The 25,584-nt window shown below is 41.4% G+C and overlaps 1 protein-coding gene across 2 annotated transcripts in view; it reads right to left on the reverse strand.

Annotated features, from left to right (window-relative positions):
* Window positions 1–8,231: 8,231 nt before the first annotated feature.
* The window catches only part of FAM107B (family with sequence similarity 107 member B), a 66,150-nt gene continuing 48,797 nt past the window's right edge, over window positions 8,232–25,584 (reverse strand). For both annotated transcript variants that reach the window (XM_063134293.1, XM_063134294.1), the window contains exons 2-4: window positions 22,902–23,085; window positions 9,734–9,884; window positions 8,232–9,167 (exon numbers count right to left, since the gene is read on the reverse strand). In XM_063134293.1, the coding sequence (XP_062990363.1) occupies window positions 9,051–9,167; window positions 9,734–9,884; window positions 22,902–23,029 (396 nt within the window). In that variant the 5' untranslated portion in view covers window positions 23,030–23,085 and the 3' untranslated portion in view covers window positions 8,232–9,050. The remainder of the gene's footprint in view (window positions 9,168–9,733; window positions 9,885–22,901; window positions 23,086–25,584) is intronic.

The raw sequence follows: 25,584 nt of genomic DNA on the forward strand, positions 1-25,584 counted from the left end.
TCTAAGCAGTGGAGGCTCCCACGCTTCACCCTTCGTATAGCTCCTTCAGGGTTCTGATTGAAACCCAGAGTGGATCCACTGCCCCACTGCCATCGGAGCCAACAGCCGCCACTGATTCTATGGCAGCCTCCCTGCACCTGGTGACCTCCAGATGTTTTGGACTTCAACTCCCAGCAGCCCCAGCCAACATGGCCAATGGTCACAAATGCTGGGACTTGTAGTCCAAAACATCTGGAGGGCACTAGCTTGGGGAAGGCAGTTCCAAAGTAAATATACAAAATAATTAATACATTGCTTGCCCAGTAGCCCACATCACCATACAAAGTAACAGTATAAAATCACAGAGTGGGAGGGGACCTAAAAATGCTCTAGTCCAAACCCTTACCAGTGTAGGAAACCCCACTTGCTGTAATCCTACACCACCACCCCTGCAAAATCAAATAAGGCCATGGCAGTACAAGCTGCCATCATCATCAAGAACAAGTCCAGGGCTAAACATTTAAATACTCTTCAAGTCAAAAGTAGAAAACTTGTGGCTGTCCTGATGTGCTTTTTATATTGTATTTTGTATTTGTGCTTTTAACCTGTTGGTTGGTTTTATTGTGGTTTTAATTTTTGTGAACCGCCCAGAGAGCTTCGGCTATTGGGCGGTATAAAAAAGTAATAAATAAATAAATAAATAAATGTTGTTGGACTACAACTCCCATGCTCCTCAACCATTGGTCATGCTGGCTGGGTCTGGTGGGAGTTGGAGTCCAACAATATATGTAGGGCCACCCAATTTAGGTGAAGCACTTGTGAAACAACATCTTGACATTATGCTCCTTAGCAAAGACAGGGCCAGGTGTTCATTGCCAAGGCAAATAGGTTCCAAAACCTGGCTTCTCACCTATAGCATGAAGCAGGGCCTCATTCAAGGGTCTCAGTGGCCCAGGTCACAAGAACAAATCATGGGTGATTGTTCGGTTAACTCTGAGTTGTTTAACCTTACCTCTGAGTTGTTTAACCCTAAGCAACCCAGAGTTCTGGGTTCAGACATCATGGTAACCCAGCGTTGTTGATTGAAAGTGGAACCAATGAGCGTATGGGAGGCAGCATGCTTGCTTGCTTGCTGCTGCTTGGCCATGACAACTCCTGGATTGAACAAGCCAGGAAGTGGTGTTCCATGTGAACAGGGTCATTACCAGGATAAATTCTAATTAAAAGACTATTTTCATATTTCAGCCTTGGAAATAGGTTCACAAATAGTGTTAGTAGCCAATTGTAAAATTTTCTACTTGACTTGAACTCCCATAAACTCCCAGCCAATGATCTGGAATGCTGGGTTGTGTAGTCCAAAGCTTCTGGAAGGCAACAGGGTGGGAAAAGTCGGCTCCAGGGGTGGAGAACTCCTTGAGGTTCCCATGCCTTGACAGGTTCTGCTCTCAATAAACAGAAGAAGGATATACAGCTGCCTTTATATTACCACATGGAAGCAACCTTCAGGTAGTAAAGTAAGCGGTTTATACAGACTTCCAAATATTCCAAAAACCACACACACAGAGAGAAATGAAATAAGTAGGAGTCACACCAAATGGGCCTAAACCCCAACAAGCCAGTATCAGAGGGAAAACGGAATTGTTTCATTACAGGCCCCTTAAGGTATATCACACCTACAAACAATTTTAGCAACCTGCATACCAGTACATTTTTTTTTAAAAAAGTAAACCATTGGGAGTGTGGGAGTTCTGGTGTCAGACCTCAGAAAGCATGCTTTTTTTAAAAAAAAAACCTGAGTTGTCCTAGCATTGCAGAATAAAACAGGAAAGGGAACGAGGGTGAATGGGAGACTACTATTTTTCCTATGTACAACCTTGATACAACTTCAAAAGGATCACAAAGGAACATACAGAAAAATGATAGCTACAGCCATTCGTTGCGCATTCACCCCCACAGAAAGACAAAACAGAACTTTTCTTAGCCCAAGCTGACATCCATTTTCAAAGGAACTGTAGGGCTTTTTAGATGAATGCTCACCTCCTTTTTCTCTCCCCTCCCTTCAATTTGAAGCAGGTTCACTAAGACTCGGGCCAGAATTTGTTTTTACTATCAGAGGTAAGCCTAAGAAAATGTGGAGTTCCAGGTGGTCTGTGAGCATGAGGAAAGTTGTATTTTACTCACCAGGTAACCTCCTGATAAACTTCATGCAAAAGCATTTCCAGGCTCTTCTCTTAACACAGCTGCCACAAATTAAAACAGCTCATTAGAGTTCAAGGCCCACCTGAACATGACAAAGGACAGGTACATAGCAGAGGCCTCTTCTAGAGAAGATGGTTCTCTATTTGTAGTTCTACTAGACAACCATCCTCTATTTGAAGGTGTTGTATGTTTGCAGGAGTGTCCTTCCAATTCCAGTTTAATGATAAAGAACCATAATAGGGTGACCATATGGAAAGGAGGACAAGGCTCCTGTATCTTTAACAGTTGTATAGAAAAGGGAATTTCAGCAGGAGTCATTTGTATGCATGCAGCACCTGGTGAAATACCTTCTTCATCACAACATTTAAAGCTCAAGGAGCTATACTAGAGGGCAGGGCTCCTGCAGCTTTAACTGTTATGATGAAGAGGAAATTTCACCAGGTGCTGCATGCATACAAATGAAACTCCCTTTTCTATACAACTGTTAAAGATATAGGAGCCCTGTCCTCCTTTCCATATGGTCACCCTACGTAACAACTATTGCCCATCACCAGTGAACAGCTGAACATGTAGATAGACAGGTCACCTGCTTAAAGTCTTCTACTCCATGATGAGAAGTACTGCATTTTCATTTAAATGATAATTATTTCCAAATTTGCATTATGCACATAAATTAGCAAATGCAAATGGTATGCTAATCAGTATCCTCTAGGTTTCCAGCCCTTATTAAAACCATTAAGCCCAAGTACTAAATACTGTGTCTCTCTCTGGGCCATTTCACATGATTTTATGTTTTGTTCATTTTATCTCGTGTTATTTGCTATTCCAGAACCTGTCTAGATGAGCAGTACGCAAATGTGGCAAATAAATAAATAAAATAAATAAATAAAAGGTGGCTCCTGGTTTTCTCACAGCATGCTATGTGTTTTCTGTAATATCTGAAGATATCTATGCAAATATGCATTCCTATTAAAGATATGATTGGCAAAGGCCCCATAGATTCTCCACACCATGTCAGACTCTCTCTCTCTGCCCCAACCTCCTGTGCATATTCACACCTCTCTCCTTGACAGGAGAAACACAGAAAAGGTGCTGCCACCCTAGTGTGTAAGAGCCATGCCTAGCTGGGTACTGGTTTGACTACAGCTCTCATCATCCCCAGCCTGCTCGCAGGGGTGATGGGAATTGCAATCCAACAATATCTGGAAGACCCCACATTGCCCATCTCTGATTTGGAATGATCTCCCTGACGAGGCTGGCCTGGTGCCAACATTGTTATCTTTCCGGCGCCAGGTCAAGACCGTTCTCTTCACCCAGGCATTTAACAGCATTTAACAACATATGCGGAGTTTGTTTGTTTTTAATGGACCCCAGAATAGCTGTTTTTATAAGGACGTTATGTTGTTTTTATGCTTTTTATGTTTTTAAACTTTGGAAATTTGTTTTTAATGTTCACTGTTTTTAACTTTTGTAAACCACCCAGAGAGCTTCAGCTATGGGGCGGTATATAAATGCAATAAATCAAAATATATAAATTTCTGTTTCAGATGAAATGGCCTTTACTCAGTTGGGGCAGGATGAGCAGAACTGGACCCCTATTGAAAACAACAACCCAGAATTATATTCTTCAACAATATTCATGTCATAAATTATTATCCCCCCCGCCCCCCCGGTGTGGACACTGATTATTGGTTAGAGGCTTTGCCCTCACAGAAACAGAGTAGCTTTCAGTTGTACAATATATAGAAATTTAACAGGGGCAATTTTTCCTGGCATAGAGATTTGAAAATGGCAAAAGCCTCTTGAATTCCTACCTATCGCATAACTAAGACACATTCTGCTTCTAACAGGAAGGAGTGGGTGGGACACACACCAGAAAATCTGGCCATCCTACTGCAGATATATGCTGAATTTGTACCTTCTTCAAGAGCTTATTTGAAAATGGAGTTTGTATCAAGCAGCTGCTGGGCGGGAGGGTAGCTTATCAGTGGGTGGAGTGGGTGGGTGGGTGAACTTTTGTAGGAAGGAGGTCCGCAAATAGGGAAAATCACCCCCTGCTCCCAGATCTGGAACTGCTGGGAAGAGTTTTGCAGTTGTCAAGGTGCCCATGGGCCCCCATGGAGGAAGGCAGTTCTAGCTCACAGAAGAGCACTCCCCAATACCCCTAATCCTTTCAAAATTGGGATACTGCATAGTAGGGGACAATGTGCCAAAATTCACGGGAAAAGGCAGCGTCTTCGTTATAAATAAGCTGTTTACTAAACCAGGTAAGATCAATGCAAAATTAAGCATGTTGGATTCCCATCCATTTCAACATTTCCATTATCACCCCCAGTAAAAAGCAGCAGTCTCATATGCTTAACTTTGGCTGGACTGGGACCATAATATTTCTTGTTATAAATTTCTTGTTATAAATGTAAGTGTGTTCAGCAACATCAATATTCGTGCTCCAGTCCTGAGACGTAAGGCGCATCAATTTGGCATGAAGACCTGACTTGGTTTAATGAGAATTTTAAAAGTGTGTTCAGAATTGTAAATTTAGAAGAATCCAGAATGGCAATTTCCAAGAATTACATCTTTGGTATTGAATTTTCAAAAGGCCTGAATAGCTCAGTAATCTTTTTTTCTCATTTCATTTAAGACTCTACTGTCTGGAGAAAAAATCCTTGTTCAAGACCATAATGCAAGGGAAGTTGGAGAATTAAACTGCCTTTGCGAAACTAATTTTGTCAGTCAATAGCACCTTGTATGTGCATAACCTGAATGTAATGTGAAAGGAATCAGTCAGTGTGACCTTAAAATTGTTTGCTGCAAGAAGAGAGAGAGAATTCAATTTCAAGTGTCCAAAGAGTACATTAAATGCAGCGGAGATCAAGGTCACACACTTACACAGTTGCATATTCCAAGCATGTAGTAGATTTTTATTAACGTATTAACTTTGGTTCTAAGAATTCCACCCTCATTTTTGTAACACTTCGTTAAAAACAAATAGGCAAGAGCAAATACAAAAAATATTAAATTATGAAAACAAACCCCATTAAGGCTCCCTTTTTAATATTTATATATGTACACTCGGAAACAGGTGGAGACATAACAGAAGACTAACGTCGCTTGAAGAACTGGGAGGCGATACTAGTTTGCTACCTTAACCAGCTAAAAACAAAGTGAATTTTAAAAGCATCGATAAATTCAGAGACAATTCCTAAAAAGAAACAACCGTTTTTAATTTAAGGTAGCTCAATAAAATATTCAGCAGAATGAAAACTTTGTAAAACAGTAGGATTGTGAATAGAGTCTCAACCATAAGAACTGTCAATTTACTGTTGCGAATAAAAAGAGTTCAACAATTCTAGAGCATCTGTAAAATCCTGATTTTTAAAAACAGTCATTTGTCATATCAACACAAAACAAAATTATGGATTCCTACACAAAAAAAGTCTGGCAGACTTCTTAAATAGGCTAAAGGTAGGTTTACACTCTACTGGTAGTATAGTAATAGTACTTCCCAGCCCATACCCCAAGACTACTACGTACTGCATCTACAAAGCAGCCTTGCCCCCACCCCACAGGTGCTGCAGGAAACTTCTGTTCGTATTTCATAACCCAGTTGATCACACCCATGACAAATTAGGGAGCAGAGAAGTTTTACAGTGCATTCTGCTAGACGTCTGGTCCAGAACTCAGTGATACCTAAAAATTCCTCCCTATTATGTTCAGAAGGTTTGGGGTCAAAACATACTTATTTTATTTTGGAATCATGACATCAAGGTGTTGCAAACACCTTAAGATACCCATTGTGCCATAGGTCCGCCATGGAATTGGAATTCAGAAGTCTGCCTAAATGTCTAACAGAATATGTGGGAGAGCATGAGAAACACACAGCAAGTGATAAAAGGATTAAGGCAAGTTTTTTCTGGGTGTTTCTATCTCCCCACCCCAAATCCTTGTAAGCAGTGCAGAAAGTTAGATTAAGAAGGAAAAGGTCAGTGGCAAATCTAATTGCAGCATAAGCCTAGGAACAGTGAGCTATTTGCAGTTAGAAACCTCAATTTCTGCTTCGAAGCTAATGAGAGGAAATTAAATTAAAGCAGCTAGGGTATTTGTGGTCCTGCGTTGCAAATGAAGCCCCAAGTTCTATTCTTTCTAAGTGAAGATCTCAACTCTTTGCCTTTATTGTGGTCAAGCAATGCAACACCATCCCTTTTATCAATGGCCTTCATATTTACTGTTCTAAAAGTTGCATACAACATTATATATCCAAGTCAACGATGAAATAAATTGTGTCAGGATTTAAATTAGGAGTAAATTAAATTCCAGCAAAACGGATTTATCATTGACTTGGATTTATAATGTGATTTTATTCTCAGAAGACTTGCTTGGGTCCTGACAACTTGAAAAGCCTCACGCCGAAGGGAAGCTTGTTCATTGTAAATGTTAGGTCCCAAGACCAATACTGAAATTGTTTTTTCAATTTCCAGTGCCTGAAGCAATGACAAAACACATCACTTACTCACACAAGCTGGTGTTGATATCAAACATTGTCAAGCATTTTGCTTGGATGTAATTGCAAAAGATTCATTTTTGCTCAGCTTTCCAAAGCAAGACTGTAGACCTGATCCGCACTATGTTGTTGATGTAAGCAGTTATTGAACTGGATGTTATATGATCTGTACCTGTACTGATAATCTTCCATGTTGACTTTTATTGAAAAACTGGCTTTGTGGGTTTTACAGCAAGTGTCACTCACTCATCTGCCTACCCAGAAACAAAAGTGCAAGAAGCATTATGTACACATCTCACACATGCTCACGTAAGTGTACACAAATCTATGTTAGATTACCCCAGCCTTCTCCAAACTGGTGCCCTCCAGGTGTTTTGAACAACAACTTCCAGGATCCCTTACCATTGGCCATTCTGGTTGGGGCTGATAGGAACTGAAATCCATGACACCAAGCGGTCACCAGACTGGGGAAGGCTGCACTACATAGATCATATTTAGTACAGGACCTGAATGTCCATTTTTTAGGTTAATATTTCTTTCCAGTTATGTGTACGTGTTTAGACCTCTGTAGCTCTTACTTAATACATATGTTATTTTTCCCAAAACTGTCAAAAGCCATCAAAAGACCAGATTTTGTCACTATAGTCTATCCCATAGCTTATTCTGGGAATTCTTGCAAAGAATCATACTGACAAAAGGTAATTAAAAAGGTGACAAATTCTAGCTGGAGGGATTGATGGATAAAAAGCTGGGGCAAATTAGAGTTTAATATTGTTCCTAAAAGAAAAAGCCCCACATAGCAGGCTTGGACTTTAAGAAAGCTATTCCTCTCCTAACACTGTAAGTTCTTTATCTGGATTTCAGTGATATGCTTACTGACTGAAAAGTGGAAACTAGCCACAGAATCAAGTTCCCTGAAGAAGGGGACCAGCAAGGTCACTCATCCCAAGGAATGCCATGGGAAGTTAGACTGCAATCCTAAACCCACTTACCTGGAAGGCAGGCCTATTGAATTCAATGGGGCATCCTTCCAAGTAGGCATGTTTAGGACTGTATGGACCAACATGGGAATTCATCATGATTTCAAGCTTCTAAATATCCCACTGTGGTCCCTCTTTGACTCCTATTCCACTCTTATTTTACACTTCTTTGATTTGTGTTTTTTTGGGGGAAACCTGGACAGTTTAAAAAAAAACCCAAAAAACTAAAGAGCAGAGAGTTTGCTCCCAGTGGCTAATTTAGGCATGTTCACATTTGAACATGCCCTGCGTGATTTTTTATTTTTTCCTCTTCTATGTGGTCTCCCAAACAGTTTTTCAAAGTTCTCTCAGTGTCCAAAACTATGGGTCATGTGGCACTGGGAGGTTGGGGTGGGTGGCTGCTGTCAACATATTCCTCCCCACCCACCCCTAGAGCTGGTTGTGTAGTTCTTGGAATCCTGGTGGAAATAGGCCAAGAAGAAAACAAAACAAAGAAAGCTCAACTGCAGTTTAGACCCAGGAAGTGAACATTACACAGGAAAAGGAAGTGAACATTACACAGGAAAAGGAAGTGAACATTACACAGGAAAAGGAAGTGAACATTACACAGGAAAAGGAAGTGAACATTACACAGGAAGAATAGTATGATGAAGCAGGTTGGCTGCCTAACGAAGTTGAATGAAGGTGAAGGAAGGATGCAGGAAGTGGGGTGGAGAGAGAAAGAGAGGGAACAGTTTCAAATGTGCACTTCACTCAAATGTAGAGGTGACTCATAACACCTTATAGCTGCTCAATGACTGAACACATTCAGTTTTTCCTACTGCTTATTTTTGAAGTCCCCCCCGTGGTGATGGTGATGCAGCCCATACAGGGACAAGGTAAATCCAACTTCAAGTCTAAAGGAAATTATATTTACATCAGAGAGGTGGGTGGGGGAAGGGGAGAGGGACTGTACATTTTTGAAACAGGGTTACCACACAGAATGTAATGGGAAGTGGTTTCAGAACACTTTGTTTTTCTGCATAGCAGAACTCCACAAAGTATGAACAAGAAGGGGGTAGGAGGGAAATAACACACATTAGCCTGAGATACCCACTAAGCTTGGATCAGGAATAAGCAAGCAATGTAACAACTCAAATTCTTTCCCTGGTCAAGTACTTTGGACAGGTCTTTCAAGTGACAACAGGTTGCTCGTTTATCCTCTGATCTCCATATTATTATTGGCGAGTTTTATCTGTCGTGCAGTCATTAATCCACACAGGTTCCAGAAATTGACCTCGTATTAACCATATTTTTCACCCAGATCCAAGGCAAATGGGTGAGACATCCTGCAGAAATCTCTTCCCTGGCAGCCACTGAGGGAATGGCTTCAAGTCTTAGTGGCTCCTCCTCTAGGTGGTTTGAGCTTCTGCCGATTCTTGACCTGTCCTCCTCAGGTTGCCTTTGACTTTGACAAATTCAGGTGCATTCTCTTGCTCTTCCTGGATCTTTTGCTTCTCAAGTTCAAGCTTAAAAACAAAACAAAAAAATAGTTCTTTTTTTTTAAAAAAAAGGAAATAAACTAAGTCAAGCAAAACAGAGTCGCACTTCTCAGAATCTAAGTTACAAACAGTGAAAAGAACTAGATTCAATGCTTTTGTGGTAGTCTACAGGATTCAGCTGTGATGGTAGCATACACTGTAAGGAGAATTGTGAAATTATACCATCCCCTTATCATTCACTTCTCAGGGTCACCTTGAGAATGAAAATACATTCTCTGACCACCTTGCTAGACAGCTATTGACGATACTATCTTCCATGAATTTACCCCTATTATTTTTAAACCTAGTATTACCAATTGTTTTCAAAAGGACAACCGTGGAACTAACAATCAGATGCTATACTTTTCGGTACTTAGCTTTTAAAAAAAAAATCATGAAATTTTATTTTATAGGGAAATAAAGGTAACGAAATAAAGGCAAGAAAGAAGAACATACACAGGAATACTTAAGATCACTACAGATTTTTTTCTTCTTAAAGAGTTCTAAGCTCCTCTATAGTGCCTGATTCATTCATACCATTCCCCTCCCAGTACCTGTTCTAATTTTTGTTGTCGTTTGAGTAGCTCTATTTCCAAGTCTGATTTCTTCTTTTGTGCCTCCTCTTCCTTCTGTTTGATAACTTGGTCTCTTTTTCTTCTTTCCATCACCTTTTGCAACTCTGGCTTATTCTGAGGAGCTAGACCCCTTGCAAAAGAGAGAAAAAGATAATGTGTTCAGCTACAAACTTATGATATGACGTATTTCCACTATATTACTGGGCTACAAGGGCTGTTACCTGGTGCGAACTCACATTCAAACCTTGGGCTCATCTACACCAAGCAGGATATTCCACTATGAAATATAATAATAATAATAATAATAATAATAATAATAATAATAATAATAATTTTATTTCTTACCCGCCTCTCCCTTTGGATCGAGGCGGGGAACAACATTAGTGCAGGAATCAACACATTTTTAAAAAATCTGGGTAGGCCTGCCGGAAAAGGCTAGTCTTCAAAGCTGCCTTAAAATCACAGAGGGAGTTAATATTATGAATCTCCTCCGGCAGGCCGTTCCATAATCCAGGGGCGACAGAAGAAAAGGTTCTCTGGGAAACCGACGTCAGCCTAGTCTTGGCTGACTGAAGTAAGTTCTCCCCAGAGGACCTGAGTGTGCGGGGCGGACTGTATGGGAGAAGGCGATCCCTCGGGTAACCTGGACCCAAACCATTTAGGGCTTTAAAGGTAATGACCAACACTTTGTACTTTGCCTGGAAACTAATCAGCAGCCAGTGGAGTGATTTTAATGTTGGGGTAATATGCTCACCCTTAGATGACCCTTGACCAACCTGCCAAATTTTGAACTAGCTGAAGTTTCCGAACTAGGTACAATGGTAGCCCTATATAGAGCGCATTGCAGAAGTCGAGCCTTGAGATTACCAGCGCGTGCACAACCGTCTTTAGGTCTTCTGACTCTAAAGTGGTATATAAAAGGCAGGAGCCACACCAAGCAGGATATAGTAGTATGAAAGTGGTAGATGGTATGTGTCAATGGGCCCCAACAGTTGTCAGTGCACTTCCATACCGCTATAAAGCAGTAGTGTGGCTCCTGCCTTTTATATACCGCTTTCATAGTGGAATATCCTGCTTGGTGTAGATGAGACCCTTGTTGTTGAATATGGTAGGGTCTGAACTGAGGGGACAGGGCTGGCGGATAGAGGGGAGGCCATCATGAGCGGTACACACTTTGAGCTCTCAAGCATCCACTCAAATGCCTGAATTTTATGTAATGCTGGTATGTGTGCATATACAGAAAGATGGATGATAGTTGATTTATTTATTACATTTCCATATTGCCCAATAGCCGAAGCTCTCTAGATAGATAGATAGATAGATAGATGAGAGATAAAAGAGATTTTAGAGAATGCAAACAATGAATAAATATGTTTACCAATAGTTTGGCAAAAAGTCTGTCAGTCATTGAAAAACCAGCCCTAATGAGGCTCCTTTATTTATTTATTTATACCGCCCAATAGCCGAAGCTCCCTGGGCGGTTCACAAAAATTAAAAACATTCAAAGTATAAAACAAACAGCATAAAAACATGATATAAAATACAATATAAAAGCACAACCAGGTTAAAATCAGCAGCAGTGCAGAAATACAAATTTAAAATATGAATTTTAAACAGCAAAGTAAAAACTGACTGTTAAAATGCTGAGAGAATAAAAAGGGGTCTGAAAGAATATAGTGTAGGTGCCAGGCGAACCTCCTTAGGGAGCTCATTCCACAGCTGGGGTGCCATAGCAGAGAAGGCCCTCCTGGTAGCCACCTGCCTCACTTTCTTTGTCAGGGGCTCACAGAGAAGGAGCCCTGAGGATGACCTTAGGGTCCAGGCAGGTACATATGGGAGGAGGTGTTCCCTCAGATAGCCTGACCTCAAGCCGTTTAGGGCTTTAAATGTTAATACCAGCACTTTGAATCGGACCTGGACTGGCAGCCAATGAAATTGGAAAAGGACTGGCGTGATGTGGTCTCATTGGCCAGTCCCTGTTAATAAACATGCTGCCCTGTTTTGTACCAGTTGAAGTTTCCGGACCGTTTTCAAAGGGGGTTAAAAGTAAAGGATTTTTGTAGTGCAGTATTATGGCAGAACTAGCATTACGTGCAAGATGAGGCTGCTACCCAAATTGGCATGGTCATGTCATGTTCTCTCTCTCTCTCTCTCTCCAAAATATAGTTACACTTACCTTGCTTCATGACATATCATCTTGGGTTTCCCTCTGGAGCAGAGGCAGGACACCTAACATAATGGCCTAATTACATGAGGTGCAGAACGAGAGAGAGAGAAGGTGACACAGGGATGCCATTTTCTGTAGCAGCAACCCCCTACAATCATATGTAATGGTAGTTACGCCATTATTTCACCCCGGTTTGAGGCACAGCCCTATAATGTGAAACTAGTCTTCCTTCTTGGGAAAAGGAAGGAGGACAGGGAAGTTTCATAAATAGGCTTGTTGCCTCTTGGAAGTCCAATGTTCCAGGATACAAACTAATACAATTCAAGTTTCACAAGAAGATTTGCTGCTATTAGTTCCATTTAAAGAAAGAAAATATCCGGGCTAAAAATTAGCTTTTGGTGACCTTTACTTCACTTCTTGTGTTTTTCACTGACATGTTTTGAGAGTATATGGCTTTTAAAATATATTGTGACTCTGTAGGAACAAAGCAATAAATAGGATATTTGACTCATTCGCTCAGTTCAGACAGCATGTTTCTCAATGGATGTTTTAGAATGCCACAGTGGAGTTTTTACACCACAGTTGAGAAATGTGTTGTCTGGCAGGAAAACTCCATGCAACAGTGGAGGTTTTTTTTTGGGAAAACACTCCATGCAGAATATCAACGCTGTGCAGAGAAGAGTTTCTGCACAACAGTTGTGTGTTGTGTGGAGGGCTCCATGGAGTTTTCCATTGCATTGAGTTGACTTTTCCCACTGGCTACAGAGTTCTCTGGCAAGAGTGGCGAAAGGAATGAGTGCCCCTCTAGGAGAGCCACTAGGATTGTTTTTCTACAGCAATAGCTGATGGGATACCATCGGGAGGACCAGGGGGGAGGAGGAGCGAGGGCAGAGGAACTGTCAATCAAATGTTGCGATGGATTTTACTCAACTCCATCGTAGCCCACAGTCACACAATGGTGGAGTTAGGACATGTTGTGTGGGGAGTACACCCTAAAACGCAACCACTGAGTGGAGTTTTCACACTGCGTTGACTAACGTGTTGTCTGAACTGAGCCATTGTTTGCTTTAGAAACAGACATATATTAAACATACTCCTACAATACAATCAATCTCCTTTGCCTAATTTTTCATTAAACCATTTTCAAGCCTGATTGTTATTTAAGATATTTTACGATCAAGCCTATGAATATATATGGTGCATTATTCAATTTCTGTTTGTTATGCTACTGAGAGATAAAATATTTAACAGGAGTAAAAACGCCATTTCATTAGCTTTCATAATATATATCTTAGCCCTTGCAAATGCATTTAAACCTCCATCATGCTTGGTCCAGCCCATAATTTTCATTTATAACACAAAAAATCCCAGTGACACTGTGACTGGAGGTGGGGATATTTGTGTGATCATTCAAGGAACCAAATCATCATAAGCTTCTATGTTTAATGATGACATTCATTTGTAAAAATATTAAGAAATACTTAATGTTAGGGAGGAAAGTGTTTTAAGGATTCATCTTAAAGTGGGCGGGGTGGTGGTGGTAAAGCGAAATGAGGCCACAGTAGTCAACATAAATTCAGGAAGAACTCTAGAAGAGAGTTTTTCCAGATTGTGTAGTTCTTTGGAATTTCATCAGGTATTCATAAATTAAAACGGCTTGTCAATGCATGGTTAATGGCTAATATGCAGCACCCACAGTCCTTGTTGCTGCCTCCACCCCACCCCGTTGCCACCATTTATTTATTTTTACATTTCCCCCCGCCCCAAGGCATCCATAGCAGCTACAGAGTGCCCAAACGGCCAAATGTAGCTTGTATGGAAGCTAAATATGGTCCTTTGGCTTCTCTGTAGAAGCTACAGAGCTCCAAAGAGGTTAATTTTAACTTACAAACAAGCTAAATTTAACCGCTCTGGTGCTATAGAGTGATTTGACACAGAATTTTGGCAGCCAACCAGTGATTTTGGTGTGTGTTTGTTTTTGGGCACCCTGCAAGCTCCAGCCCCTACCAGGGGTGTAAGGGCAAAAATAGCCTCCTGACACCCAGAAGTTGCCTACCCCAGACTTGGAAGATCTGTAATGTGTGGTGTAGTGGCTAAAGTGTTGGACTGGGAGTCAGGAGTTCCGGGTTCTAGTCCCCACTCAGCCATGGAAACCCACTGGGTGATTTTGGGCCAGTCACAGACTCTCAGCCCAACCCACCTCAAAGGGTTGTTGTTGTGAGGATAAAATGGAGAGGAGGATTATGTACACTGCCTTGGGTTCCTTGGAGGGAAAAAAGGGCGGGATATAAATGCAATAATAATAAAATAAATAAGCTTGTTTAACTGAAACACAGCTTATTTACCACTGCCAATCTTCCCCTGCAACACACAGTTTCAGGGGAACGTTGGATAACTTTCAGGCACAAGGGAGAAGGGTGAGTCCCAAAGGCCTTGTCAGTGCGCTAGTTTATTTCAAGCAGACATATTGATGTGGCAGTTTGGGAATTACTGCTCTAGAAGAAATAATTTCTGGGGAACAGATTAAGAACAAATCCTGGGACGACAAACCTATTCATAATGTTTATATATTTTTCATATGTCAGGAGTGTGTCCATATTTTCTCTGAAGGCGCACTCGCGTGTCCCAATGAATGTCAAGTCAAGTGCAATTTTATTTGCACCAAGCCAAAGGCCATTACAATTTATAACAGTGTTCATACAGGTATATATCATCAAATATAAACCGACAGTAAATTGTCCAGTATCCAAAAGAGTCCTTACCACAAATATACTCAATACGATCAAAAGATCCACCAAGCGAATACATTTTTTGAAAACAGTTAAGACTAAAATTATAAAGTTTAAAACTCAGGATCCAATTACAACCATCAATTTAATAGCAATTGCTAAAAAATTCAGGTTTTGCTGTGACCAGTTTGTCACAGCCCTCAAGAAGAACATTTACATAATAGTCAGTTGGACGCTCTGGACGAGGCAGTAATAGGGGGTAATTAACTCTTCATGGGAGTTTCTATAAAGAGAACAGAACAGCAGCATGTGGGCCATGGTTTCAATATTTCCACCTCCACAAGCACATACCTGATTTTGAAGTAGGATTCGCCTATAGCAGCCTTCAAGAACCGCTGAAGGAAGCACATTAAGACATGCACTTGAAAACACTATTCTACGTTTAGGTTATGTAAGCTGCTGTAAATATGGCGGAATCTTATCCGAGGGACTAAGCGAGGCCTGTTTAAGACGGGAGCTCAATTTCCTCATTGTGGACAGGCATTGTCATTTAATGTTTCAATATTTCTTTAGCTTTGAACAACCCCTAAGCCTAATAAATATTGAGGTGAAAAGCCAGCTAAATTTAGCTTCCTATCAGCAGCTTTCATACAGCAACTTTTGTGGGAGTCCTAGGGAAAGCAGACCCATTGAAGTTAAATACAGCCACTGCTGTAAGTAAGTGTCCTCATCCAAGCCTGTGCATGGATAGAAATAACACCAGCTTCAAGATGCAAAGCGGCATTGGAAGTCAATAAATTTCAAAATCCATGTTTCCTTGACTGTGTGTGTGTGTGTGTGTGTGTGTGTTGGCAGCTGTGGCAGGACAATTTTGGGGCAGGACAATTTTGGAACAGAGAAGAGTTTCTTCAGGCAGCAAAAAAGATTTCTTTAAAAAAAAAAAGAACCGAGGGTTTTATAGAAATATAATGATGGGTGTCATTGAGTCAATCCTGCTTTGCAAACTAAGTTTGCTGTGTAGGATAATAAGGGGCTATTAACGTGTGCTTTATTTTATCAATATGGGCTTGGAAAATATTTATTTTATTTATTTATTTATTACATTTTTATACCGCCCAATAGCCGAAGCTCTCTGGGCGGTTCACAAAAATTAAAATCATCATAAAACAACCAACAAGTTAAAAATACAAATACAAATAGGCTATTAATCAGTGGTATTATCAGGATTGAATTTTGGAACGCATGTCCAGATCCCGCTCAGCAGAATGAACAGGTGGGCTCTCAAAATGCACCATGACTGGAATAGCCCATTTTGAAATGAAGTGAAGTAGATGCATTACTTTCTAACGGGGTGTGTGTGTGTGTGTGTGTGTAAGACCATTAAATCTAGAGTCTAAAAATACTTAACTGTACTACAGCCAGTAATACCTATGTGCCATGAATTATTTTATGTACTTAAAAGTAATTTATAAGCCATTTTTCAGGCAACCCCTCAAAAAACAGTTTACATAAAAGTATTAAGACAATAAATATTAATAAAATGATATAAAACAGTAACAAGAAGCTACAGGAGGAGAAACCATCTCTCTCCTCCCTCAAAGCTTGATAATCCTTGCGTAGTTGTGGGGCGGCAGTTGGAGGGTGGCACATAAGTTCCCTGGATGCAGACTTTTGGACTTGGTTCATAATCTTACACTCTCTATTATGTTGTATTTTCTATCAAGATAGAGGCTAGGTTCTTTGAGTAACTTTGGCCCTTCCACGATATGTTGGGAAACCAGTGCTCTGTAATCATCTTCTGAGAAACATGGTTTATTGGAAGATCCTCAATGTGTGCCCTCACTGAGCCTCAGAAGAAAACGAGCAAGTTGCATCCCATAGCCAACTAGCATCTCCTCAGGACCATCCATAAAAAGGTGGCAATCCTGAGAGCCAGACATCAGTGGTTACCTTGGTGGTCCAACACTAGTATTTGTCACTAGAGGGTGCTACAGTGCAACATCCAATGATGGAATACAAGCAGTAGTTCTCATAGAAGGTGACAACTGAATGCCACCCCACCTCCCAGCCACTCTTTCCATCATTAAAGGAGACTAGACCATTCTAGTTGTGGGAGGAGAAACAAGCAATATTATCGCCTGTTGTTTAATTGCATCAATCTAGATGGTACTTGACAAAGTAACGTAACCAACTGAAGTTGCAAGAACTCCAAAATAGTGGTTGGCGATGCAGATGTGGCATATTGAAAAAGAAACTTTAAGTTTCTATCCTGCTCATTTCTGAAGATATTGAAGAAGACCTAAATGCTCAGAAAGAACTAAACCGGCTTCCATCTTACAATGATCAGGCCAGCAAGTACAAATGCACTGGGTCAACTGACAAGCATTAGGTACTAATATTTTATCATATTAATCAATATTTAATACAATACCGTATTTCTTCGATTGTAAGATGCCATCGATTGTAAGAGGCACACTAATTTCAGTACCACTAACAGAAAAAAAAGCTTTGATTCTAAGAAATAATAAACACAACCGCGATTCTAAAACGCACCCCGTTTTTAGATATGTTTATATGGGGGGGGGGGAGTGCGTCTTAGAATTGAAGAAATACTGTAATGTATTTTTTAATATATTGGGCTAGCTGCATGCAGATTCACTTACACACACTGCTCTCGCCAGTGTAGCCATATTTATTATTTTATTTATTAATTTATTACATTTATATCCTGCCTTTTTTCCTCCAAGGACCCCAAGATGGCGAACATAATCCTCCTCCTCGTCACTTTATCCTCACAACAACAACCCTGTGAGGTAGGTTGGGCTGAGAGTCTGTGACTGGCCCAAAGTCACCCAGTGAACTTCCATGGCCGAGTGGGGACTAGAACCCGGATCTCCCGACTCCCAGTCCAACACCTTAGCCGCTACACCACACTGGCTCTCTGTCTTTTCACCACCAGATTTCTGACTCTGGGCCTGAATCAAAAGCCCATAGGGACTACAAAGAAAGGAAATAAGACTCATGTGCATTGTTGATGATGACAATTAACACAAGATGTTACACTTGAGGGAGTCAGGGCAGGCCTGGGACAAGCAGTGCTGTGTCCACCACACATTTAGAGCCTGGTTACATGTTGCACTTACACACGGGGTGTGGGGCAGGTTTAGAGTTCCACAGGTCTCACTCTCCACTATTCTGACAAGGCAGGGGAGGCTGGAGTGGCTTCAAACACACGTTTCAGCCCATTCATTGCTTTCTCTCCCAAGAAGGAGAATCAGCCCCAGGCCTAAGAAGCAGGGAATAGCTCCTTACCATCTCCCCGTTCACTGAGCTTTTATTGGTGGAGTTGCAATGAACTCCCAAATTGCAAATGTTACCTGCTCAGAAGCCCAGCCAACACTGAAGCAAGGGGTTCTCCTGCTCTTTCTGTTCACCCAGAGCTTTCCCCATTTTTCCTGGGAGGGAAGGCAAAGGATGAGCTAGTGAATGACTCCATTCCAGCCTTCCCTCTTTGTTGGGATAGTAGTGGGTTAGGGGAGACCTTTGGGATTCTAAACAGTCAGCTTTCCACATGATCAGCTCTAAGGAGAAGTCAGCCTTGGCGTTTATTAAGGGTGAGAATAGTTCTTATGTCTGTAAAATATTGGATGGTAGAGGTGGGCTTTGGTACTGCTCACCACGTTGTAGCTCATACTTCATCTACTAACACCATACCTTACTCTCTGCACCAAAACTAATCTAGCAACCTTTCCCACCCCCCAACATTGCCTCCACTTTATCATGGAAAAAAGAAAATGCCAGCCATAGGTTAAAATCGCAGGAAGAAACATTAACAATCTCAGATATGCAGATGACACCACACTGATGGCTGAAAGCGAGGAGAAGCTGAGGAGCCTTGTGACAAAGGTGAAAGAAGAAAGTGCAAAAGCCGGGTTGCAGTTAAACCTCAAAAAACCAAGATTATGGCAACCAGCTTGATTGATAACTGGCAAATAGAGGGAGAAAACGTGGAGGCAGTGACAGACTTTGTATTTCTGGGCGCAAAGATTACTGCAGACGCTGACTGCAGCCAGGAAATCAGAAGACGTTTACTTCTTGGGAGGAGAGCAATGACAAATCTTGATAAAATAGTGAAGAGCAGAGACACCACACTGACAACAAAGGTCCGCATAGTTAAAGCAATGCTATTCCCCGTAGTAACCTATGGCTGTGAGAGCTGGACCATAAGGAAGACTGAGCGAAGGAAGATAGATGCTTTTGAACTGTGGTGTTGGAGGAAAATTCTGAGAGTGCCGTGGACTGCAAGAAGATCAAACCAGTCCATACTCCAGGAAATAAAGCCAGACTGCTCACTTGAGGGAATGGTATTAAAGGCAAAACTGAAGTCCTTTGGCCACATAATGAGAAGACAGGATACCCTGGAGAAGAGGCTGATGCTAGGGAAAGTGGAAGGCAAAAGGAAGAGGGGCCGACCAAGGGCAAGATGGATGGATGATATTCTGGAGGTGACAGACTTGACCTTGGGAGAGCTAGGGGTGGCGACAGCCGACAGAAAGCTCTGGCGTGGGCTGGTCCATGAAGTCACGAAGAGTCGGAAGCGACTGAACGAATAAACAACAACAGGCTACTCTCAGATTTCAAAGAATTGGCTGTGTTTGGCTTTTGTTTCACAAATCTAAAGTGAGCTGGCAGGCTTGTTTCAGATTTGAAAGTGCAAAACGGGAAAAGTTAAGATTTAGCAGCCTATTTTTCCTTTTTAAGAACAAATACAAGAATGAAAGGGAAAGGAAGCTTAGCTCCAGAAATCGGCAGCCTGCGTCTTGGTATGGTGATTGCAAACTGCCATTTTGATGAAAACTAGGAAAAATCTAGAGTTACGTACTCTAATAAGAATCAACATAACAAAAATGGAAGCACTGAAGAGAGATTTACTGGGGAGGGGGGATGAGAATGAGAAAGAGAGAAAGAAATGAAAGGAGATTACTTGAAAGGGCTTCATGCTATTGTGTGGATATAGTTCAGTTCCACCCAAGTCTGCTTCAAAAATTACACAATAAGAGCCATAATACTCTTTCTAGGTCTTTAATAAAAAAATTCCAAGGTGCTAGTTGGACTTTGATGTTTAATCCCATTAATGAAAGTAGGGCACACCTCACCGCCAACTTTCTCTGAATACACTGGGACTGAACACAAGTGTACTTTTCAGAGTCATTTGAGAAATACTGTGTGTGTTGAAATAAGGTATTTGGGAGAGTTTCAGTCATCAGGAGACTAGGAGAACTGCCCGATTTGGCAAGTCTGGTGGTATGGACAGAAAGAACAAAAATGTCACACCGGCTATGAAGTTTGAATAGGTAATAATCCACTTGTTCTAAATATCATGATTTAGTTCAGGCTGCCTTTTTATTATAAAGTACCTTAGTTAACCTAACAAATATGTGCCCCACTGAACATTTAGAACTGTTCTTTTTTTTTAATAATCCATCATCAATGATAGAAAAATGGGTTGTAACTATCAACTTGGTTGTTCACATGCCGTTTTGGAATGGCTATTAGTGAAAAGGTAAATATGAATCAAGTCTGAGTCTGCCATTTTCAGGTCCACAGAAAGACAGAGAGTAGACACAGAAACGGGGTGGAAAATGCCCACCAAAACCTAGTGTTCTTTTTTGTTACTAGCACGTTGTGCTACTAAGCAGAGGAGGATGAAACATGGAGACAGGCCCATTCAGGAAGACCTCAGGGGGCCCATGTTGCCCAACCACCTCCAGGAAGGGTGCAGGATCCTGCTGTACTCCCAATGACAACATCTGAGCGGCCGTAGATATACCTCCAATTCAGAATATGCCCTCATAGGATCAGATTAATTTTAGACATGCAGGGGATATTTTAAAGGATCTGTTCTGAATCAGGCTATTTTTTGTAGCTATGAAATAAGCACAGTATGTATTGTGTCCACATGTACAAGTCTGAGGGGTTCTATGTAGTAGGTAAGGGTCTCCACCAAGGGTGGAGACAGCAGGAAGTCAAAATGCCTACCATCTCCCCTCAAAAACTGCTGTGGGTGATGGCTGTGCACACTGCTTCATTCATGCCATCAGGATCTTTGCCCTCAATCTACCTGTTTGCAAGGGAGATGAGGTGCAAAGAAAGCATGTTTTTATGAGTTCAATTCCCTACCCACAATGATTATTTCAGGATGGTCGGGTAAGAGAAGGGCACAGAACTCTTTATTTCTTTGCCCCCTGCCATTGTTTTCCCTCTGCAATTGATAAAGCCCCATCTATTTCGTTCTAACGTTACAAGTTTAAGCTACGGTCACACATTATTATTATTATTATTTATTTATTTATATAGCACCATCAATGTACATGGTGCTGTACAGAGTAAAACAGTAAATAGCAAGACTCTGCCGCATAGGCTTACATTCTAATAAAATCATAATGAAACAATAAGGAGGGGAAGAGAATGCAAACAGGCACAGGGTAGGGTAAGCAGGCACAGGGTAGGGTAAAACTAACAGTAGAAAGTCTGCACACATTTAATTACACCATTTTTTTAAAGGTAGGCCTAAAACGGTCAGATGCATCAGACAGTCGATGAGACATGGGTATCATAAAGGCACACTTGGCAGAGAGCCAGTGTAGGCCGCAGCCTTCGGTCAAGTGCTGTGCAATATGTGAAGTGTCTCTAAGGGGGGATCTACACTACTGCTTTAAGGCGCTTTATAACAGTTTTGACAACTGTTGGGGCCCAGGACACACTGCACATACAGGTTTCAAAACGTTTTCAAAGTGCTTTAAAGCACCTTAAAGCGCTTTAAAAGCAGTAGTGTAGATCCCCCCTAGGTCACACTGAAGCCATGCATTCAGGGCAGAGATTTGAAGCTCTAGTTATTACAATTTTAGAGCAGGCAGATGGACTCTAAAGATTCTAGGCCTTGCAATTTTGTATATAAAATGGGATACAAATACGAGGCTACAAAGCTAAATCAGATTAAATAAAGAATGGCGAAGAAGACCATCTTTGTCCTTTCCTTGCAAAGAAAGGTTAGTCTTTGACTTGATCTCTTCAAAAGATGAAAACAAAAACAAATGTTGCTACCATATTCCAGAGTCAAAATGTTATTCTGGGGAGAGCAACAAGTATACACTTTCTGTGGACTGAACAGAATTTCAAAATGTCATACTATTGATTTTCTTACCATATAACACTTAATTGAGATGTTGTTTACAGGAGTATCATTTCCATGAACAGTCAACCATCTGACATGTATAGATGCTACACAGATAAACTTTATTAAAAGGAACTTAACTTTGGATAAGGTCAGTTCATGTCCCATGAAACCAAATTATAAAAACACGCGCAAAGGGCAGGGTTACACAAACCACAGAACGTCTGGATTTGCTTCCCCTCGTCTGTATTCTCAAGAGCTTTTTTGATATCTTGGTTCAAAATTCCATCTACTATTTGTTGGAACTCTCTCCTTCCCTTGAAAATCTTGCCATGTGGTTGTTCTCTTCAGATCATCCCTCTATGACACATTCTTAGTATATAAATATAGAAAAACTCCACTCGTGGAACAGGAGAGATTTCTGCCTTCTTACCCCAGAAAAGTAAAGGAGGACAGGCTGTTTTCCAAAGGATCTCTCCCTGATTGTTCTAGGGCAGGGGCAGGTAACTTGGTGCCCTACAGACGTTTTTGCCTGCAGATTCCACAATCTCTCATCATTGGCCTTGCTGGCTTATGGGAGTTGTGGTCGAAAACATCTGGAGGCACCAGGTTGGCTACCCCCTAGTTCTATGAAACAATACATACCATCATCCAAAGCACATATTCCAAAGCACATTTTAAGATGCAGCAGATGGGAGGAAGACACCTGACACTAGAACATACATTGAAACAGATTTTCCTATTTCAGTGAACTATCACTGTGGGTTTGTCTTGAGGCAACACTTGGCCAGGCTCTTGGATTTGACAAAGGAATGACAAAGGAAGGTGTGGTATCTCAACTGGAACTGTTAAAACAATTGTGTGATGCAGGACCACTCTGCAGTGCCCAAAATGGTGGGGGCGGGGGGGGGGGGAGAAGACCAGAGAATGGGGTAGGAGACATATCTTTCCCCTCCCAGTTAAAATGGCGTAATCCATGCATGTGAGTGAGAGAGAAAAAAGTTCCCAGGCTTAAGTTTCAGGTTCGTTCATTTTTGAAAATTAAAGTAGCTGAAAAGTTTATACTTTATTTCTTACCTCTTCTGATTCATGCGGAGTTCTCTGTGAAGGTCTTGATGATTTCGAGATGTTTTTACGGGATTCACTAGTTTCTGAGGTCTAATTAGTTCAGGATTGTCTTCATCTATGTAATCTGGTTCAGCCATTATATTCCTTAGAATGAGAGAAGGCTCTCTGATTTCAGAATCCTCACTTAAGTTATCTGCAACGCACACACACAAAAAAACATTCTTGCTTAGTCAACTTTATTCAGCAACAAATATCTCCTAATGCTAATACTAGTGGGGCCAGCATTTGACCCATCGTTAAATGTTACAAATTTTAATCCATTAGAACAGAAATAAAGTGTAGAGGTTGCTGTTAAAAACATACACCTTTACTAGAGTTTTTTTGAGTCTAGTCTCATCCCTACAAATTTACAGAAAACTATTCCAAATCACACGGAAGCCTGGTTCGCATGAATCCTGCAGCCACGGTATTGCCATGGTATGTTGTGGTGTGCGTGCTGGCGACCATTGTGAATAGTCAAGCTACAGCAGGTGGGAGCTGCAGTTTATCATGACGTGGGAACCCAGTGAGGGAGGGCTGTTGCTGTGGTTAACAAACCACCCACAACCTATGGGCTATGTTGGTGTCCTTCTTTAACAAACCACCCATAACCCAAGGGCTGTTTTTGGTGCCCTTTCTTAACAAACCACCCACAACCCATGAGCTTTTTTTTGGCGTGTTGGGTTTGCATCCCTTGATAGGCTATGGTGATCATCCACTGTGGCTTGAATATTCACAATGGCCACCAGCACATGGCACAACAGGGGTTGTAGCGATCGTGAGAACCAGCCCAAAGAGCCCTTCTTCCCACAGTCAATGCTATGGGTTCTGTAGCAATATTATCCCATAGGCACACCATAAGGACAGTCATTTATGTCTGCCGTAAGGTTTCTCCCAAACCCTCCATTCTTTCTGAGCGATGCCGGCAGTTAGAGCATGTGTATGGAAGAAAAGAGTAGGCTATGTGGCTCAACTACCATATTTCTTCGATTGTAAGATGCCATCAATTGTAAGACGCACACTAATTTCAGTACCACCAACAGAAAAAAAAAACACCCTAAGACACACCCGCAATTCTAAGATGCACCCCATTTTTAGAGAAGTCCATATGGGGAGAAAAGTGTGTCTTAGAATCAAAGAAATATAGTAGAGCTGAGAGGAGATTAGAACATGGCTATTGATAAATAAAGAGTGTGTATAAGAGAGGTATTTCAGCTCCTATAAGCCTGGAGAACAAGGAGCCTTAGTGCCATTTCTATAAGGTGACAACGGCACATCAGAAATCAAATTGATCATTCTCTCAGTAGGCTTGGCCTTGGCCTACGAATCCTAATTGGTATGTTTTCAGTGTAGCAAAACACCCTGGCCGTTTGGATGGTCAGTTCAGACCTACTTGGAGAGAGGTTCTGGCAAACTGTTTTGCCCATGATTGAGCTTGGAGCGGACTGGCAGAGTTGCTAAAAGATGTCTAGAGAAAAGCAGGCTTTGCCTTCTACAACCCTTATAATACCTGCTCAAGTATCCTGTGCACACTCTCTTCCAAATCGACACTGTAAAAGCTATCTTGAACTTCCCACCGAAAAGGGGAGCTTGTAGCAATTCTAAGGGTCTAAACATTAAATTACACTATATTTATCTATACCCTGCCTTTCCACCGCAGAAATGGTGATCAATGCAGATAACAAGAACAGGAACCCAAATTTAGAACAAATAAATAAAAATGGTTACTTAAAACAAATACATTAAAAATATATTTAGAAAACCACAACAATTAAAAAAACACAGAGGTTTGCCCAACTCACAGAGGTTTGTCCATACTAAATGTAGGGGGCTGAATCAGCCAAACAGCTACCAGAAAACCACCTGGACTCCAAATTAATACAAGACAAAGGAACATATTCATTGCCACTGCAATGACTCCTTAAGGAACATAAGGATTTCAAGCACTATCCAAAGTGCCAGTGCTAATAGCTGCTCCTGCATGGGGGTCAAGCCTTGGTCTGGCCCTAACTTTGGAACAAGGAAATAAAGTTGTTCCTATTTGCTGGGGCTGTGCCATGAGACACTGGCTGAGAACAGAATGCTGGGAGTCCTTAGAATTATTATTATAGCTGAGGACCTGCCACCTGCAGCCATGAAGAGGGCAGTGGTGGGTTGCCTCTTTCCAAGAGTGCTCAGTCCACACAGTGTCAGTACAGCAGCTCATAAAAAAATAGGCTATGTCTTGAAGCTGTAATAAACTACCAGCTTCATCTCAAAACAATGTATTTTTTTAAATAGCTTAAATCTACCGCACCCACAAACCACACCCATCCACCCTTCAGTTTCCTTTCAAAATGAAGTGAACAACTTTTTAAACTTACCATTTCGGTCGAGCGCTTTTCCTTTTTAAAAAAATCCAAAATGGCAGCTGCACCGTCACACGCCACGTATAGATGAGGGGGGCGATCTCACAATCATAAAATCGTGAGAATATCCCTTTCAACACCCCTCGTCTAGCCATGCCTTTACACTTGTGGAAGGTCCCATTGCCCAATTTTTGAGGATCGCCCTCCCATACACACCACAGTTCACCACATTCAGCAGGGCATCCTGACTGTCTGTGAAGCATTTTCCGGGAGAGTTGGAAGGGCTGGGGAAGTGCCCGGGTCAG

The sequence above is a fragment of the Elgaria multicarinata genome, chromosome 9 (assembly GCF_023053635.1).
Source record: "Elgaria multicarinata webbii isolate HBS135686 ecotype San Diego chromosome 9, rElgMul1.1.pri, whole genome shotgun sequence".
Classification (NCBI taxonomy): domain Eukaryota; kingdom Metazoa; phylum Chordata; class Lepidosauria; order Squamata; family Anguidae; genus Elgaria; species Elgaria multicarinata.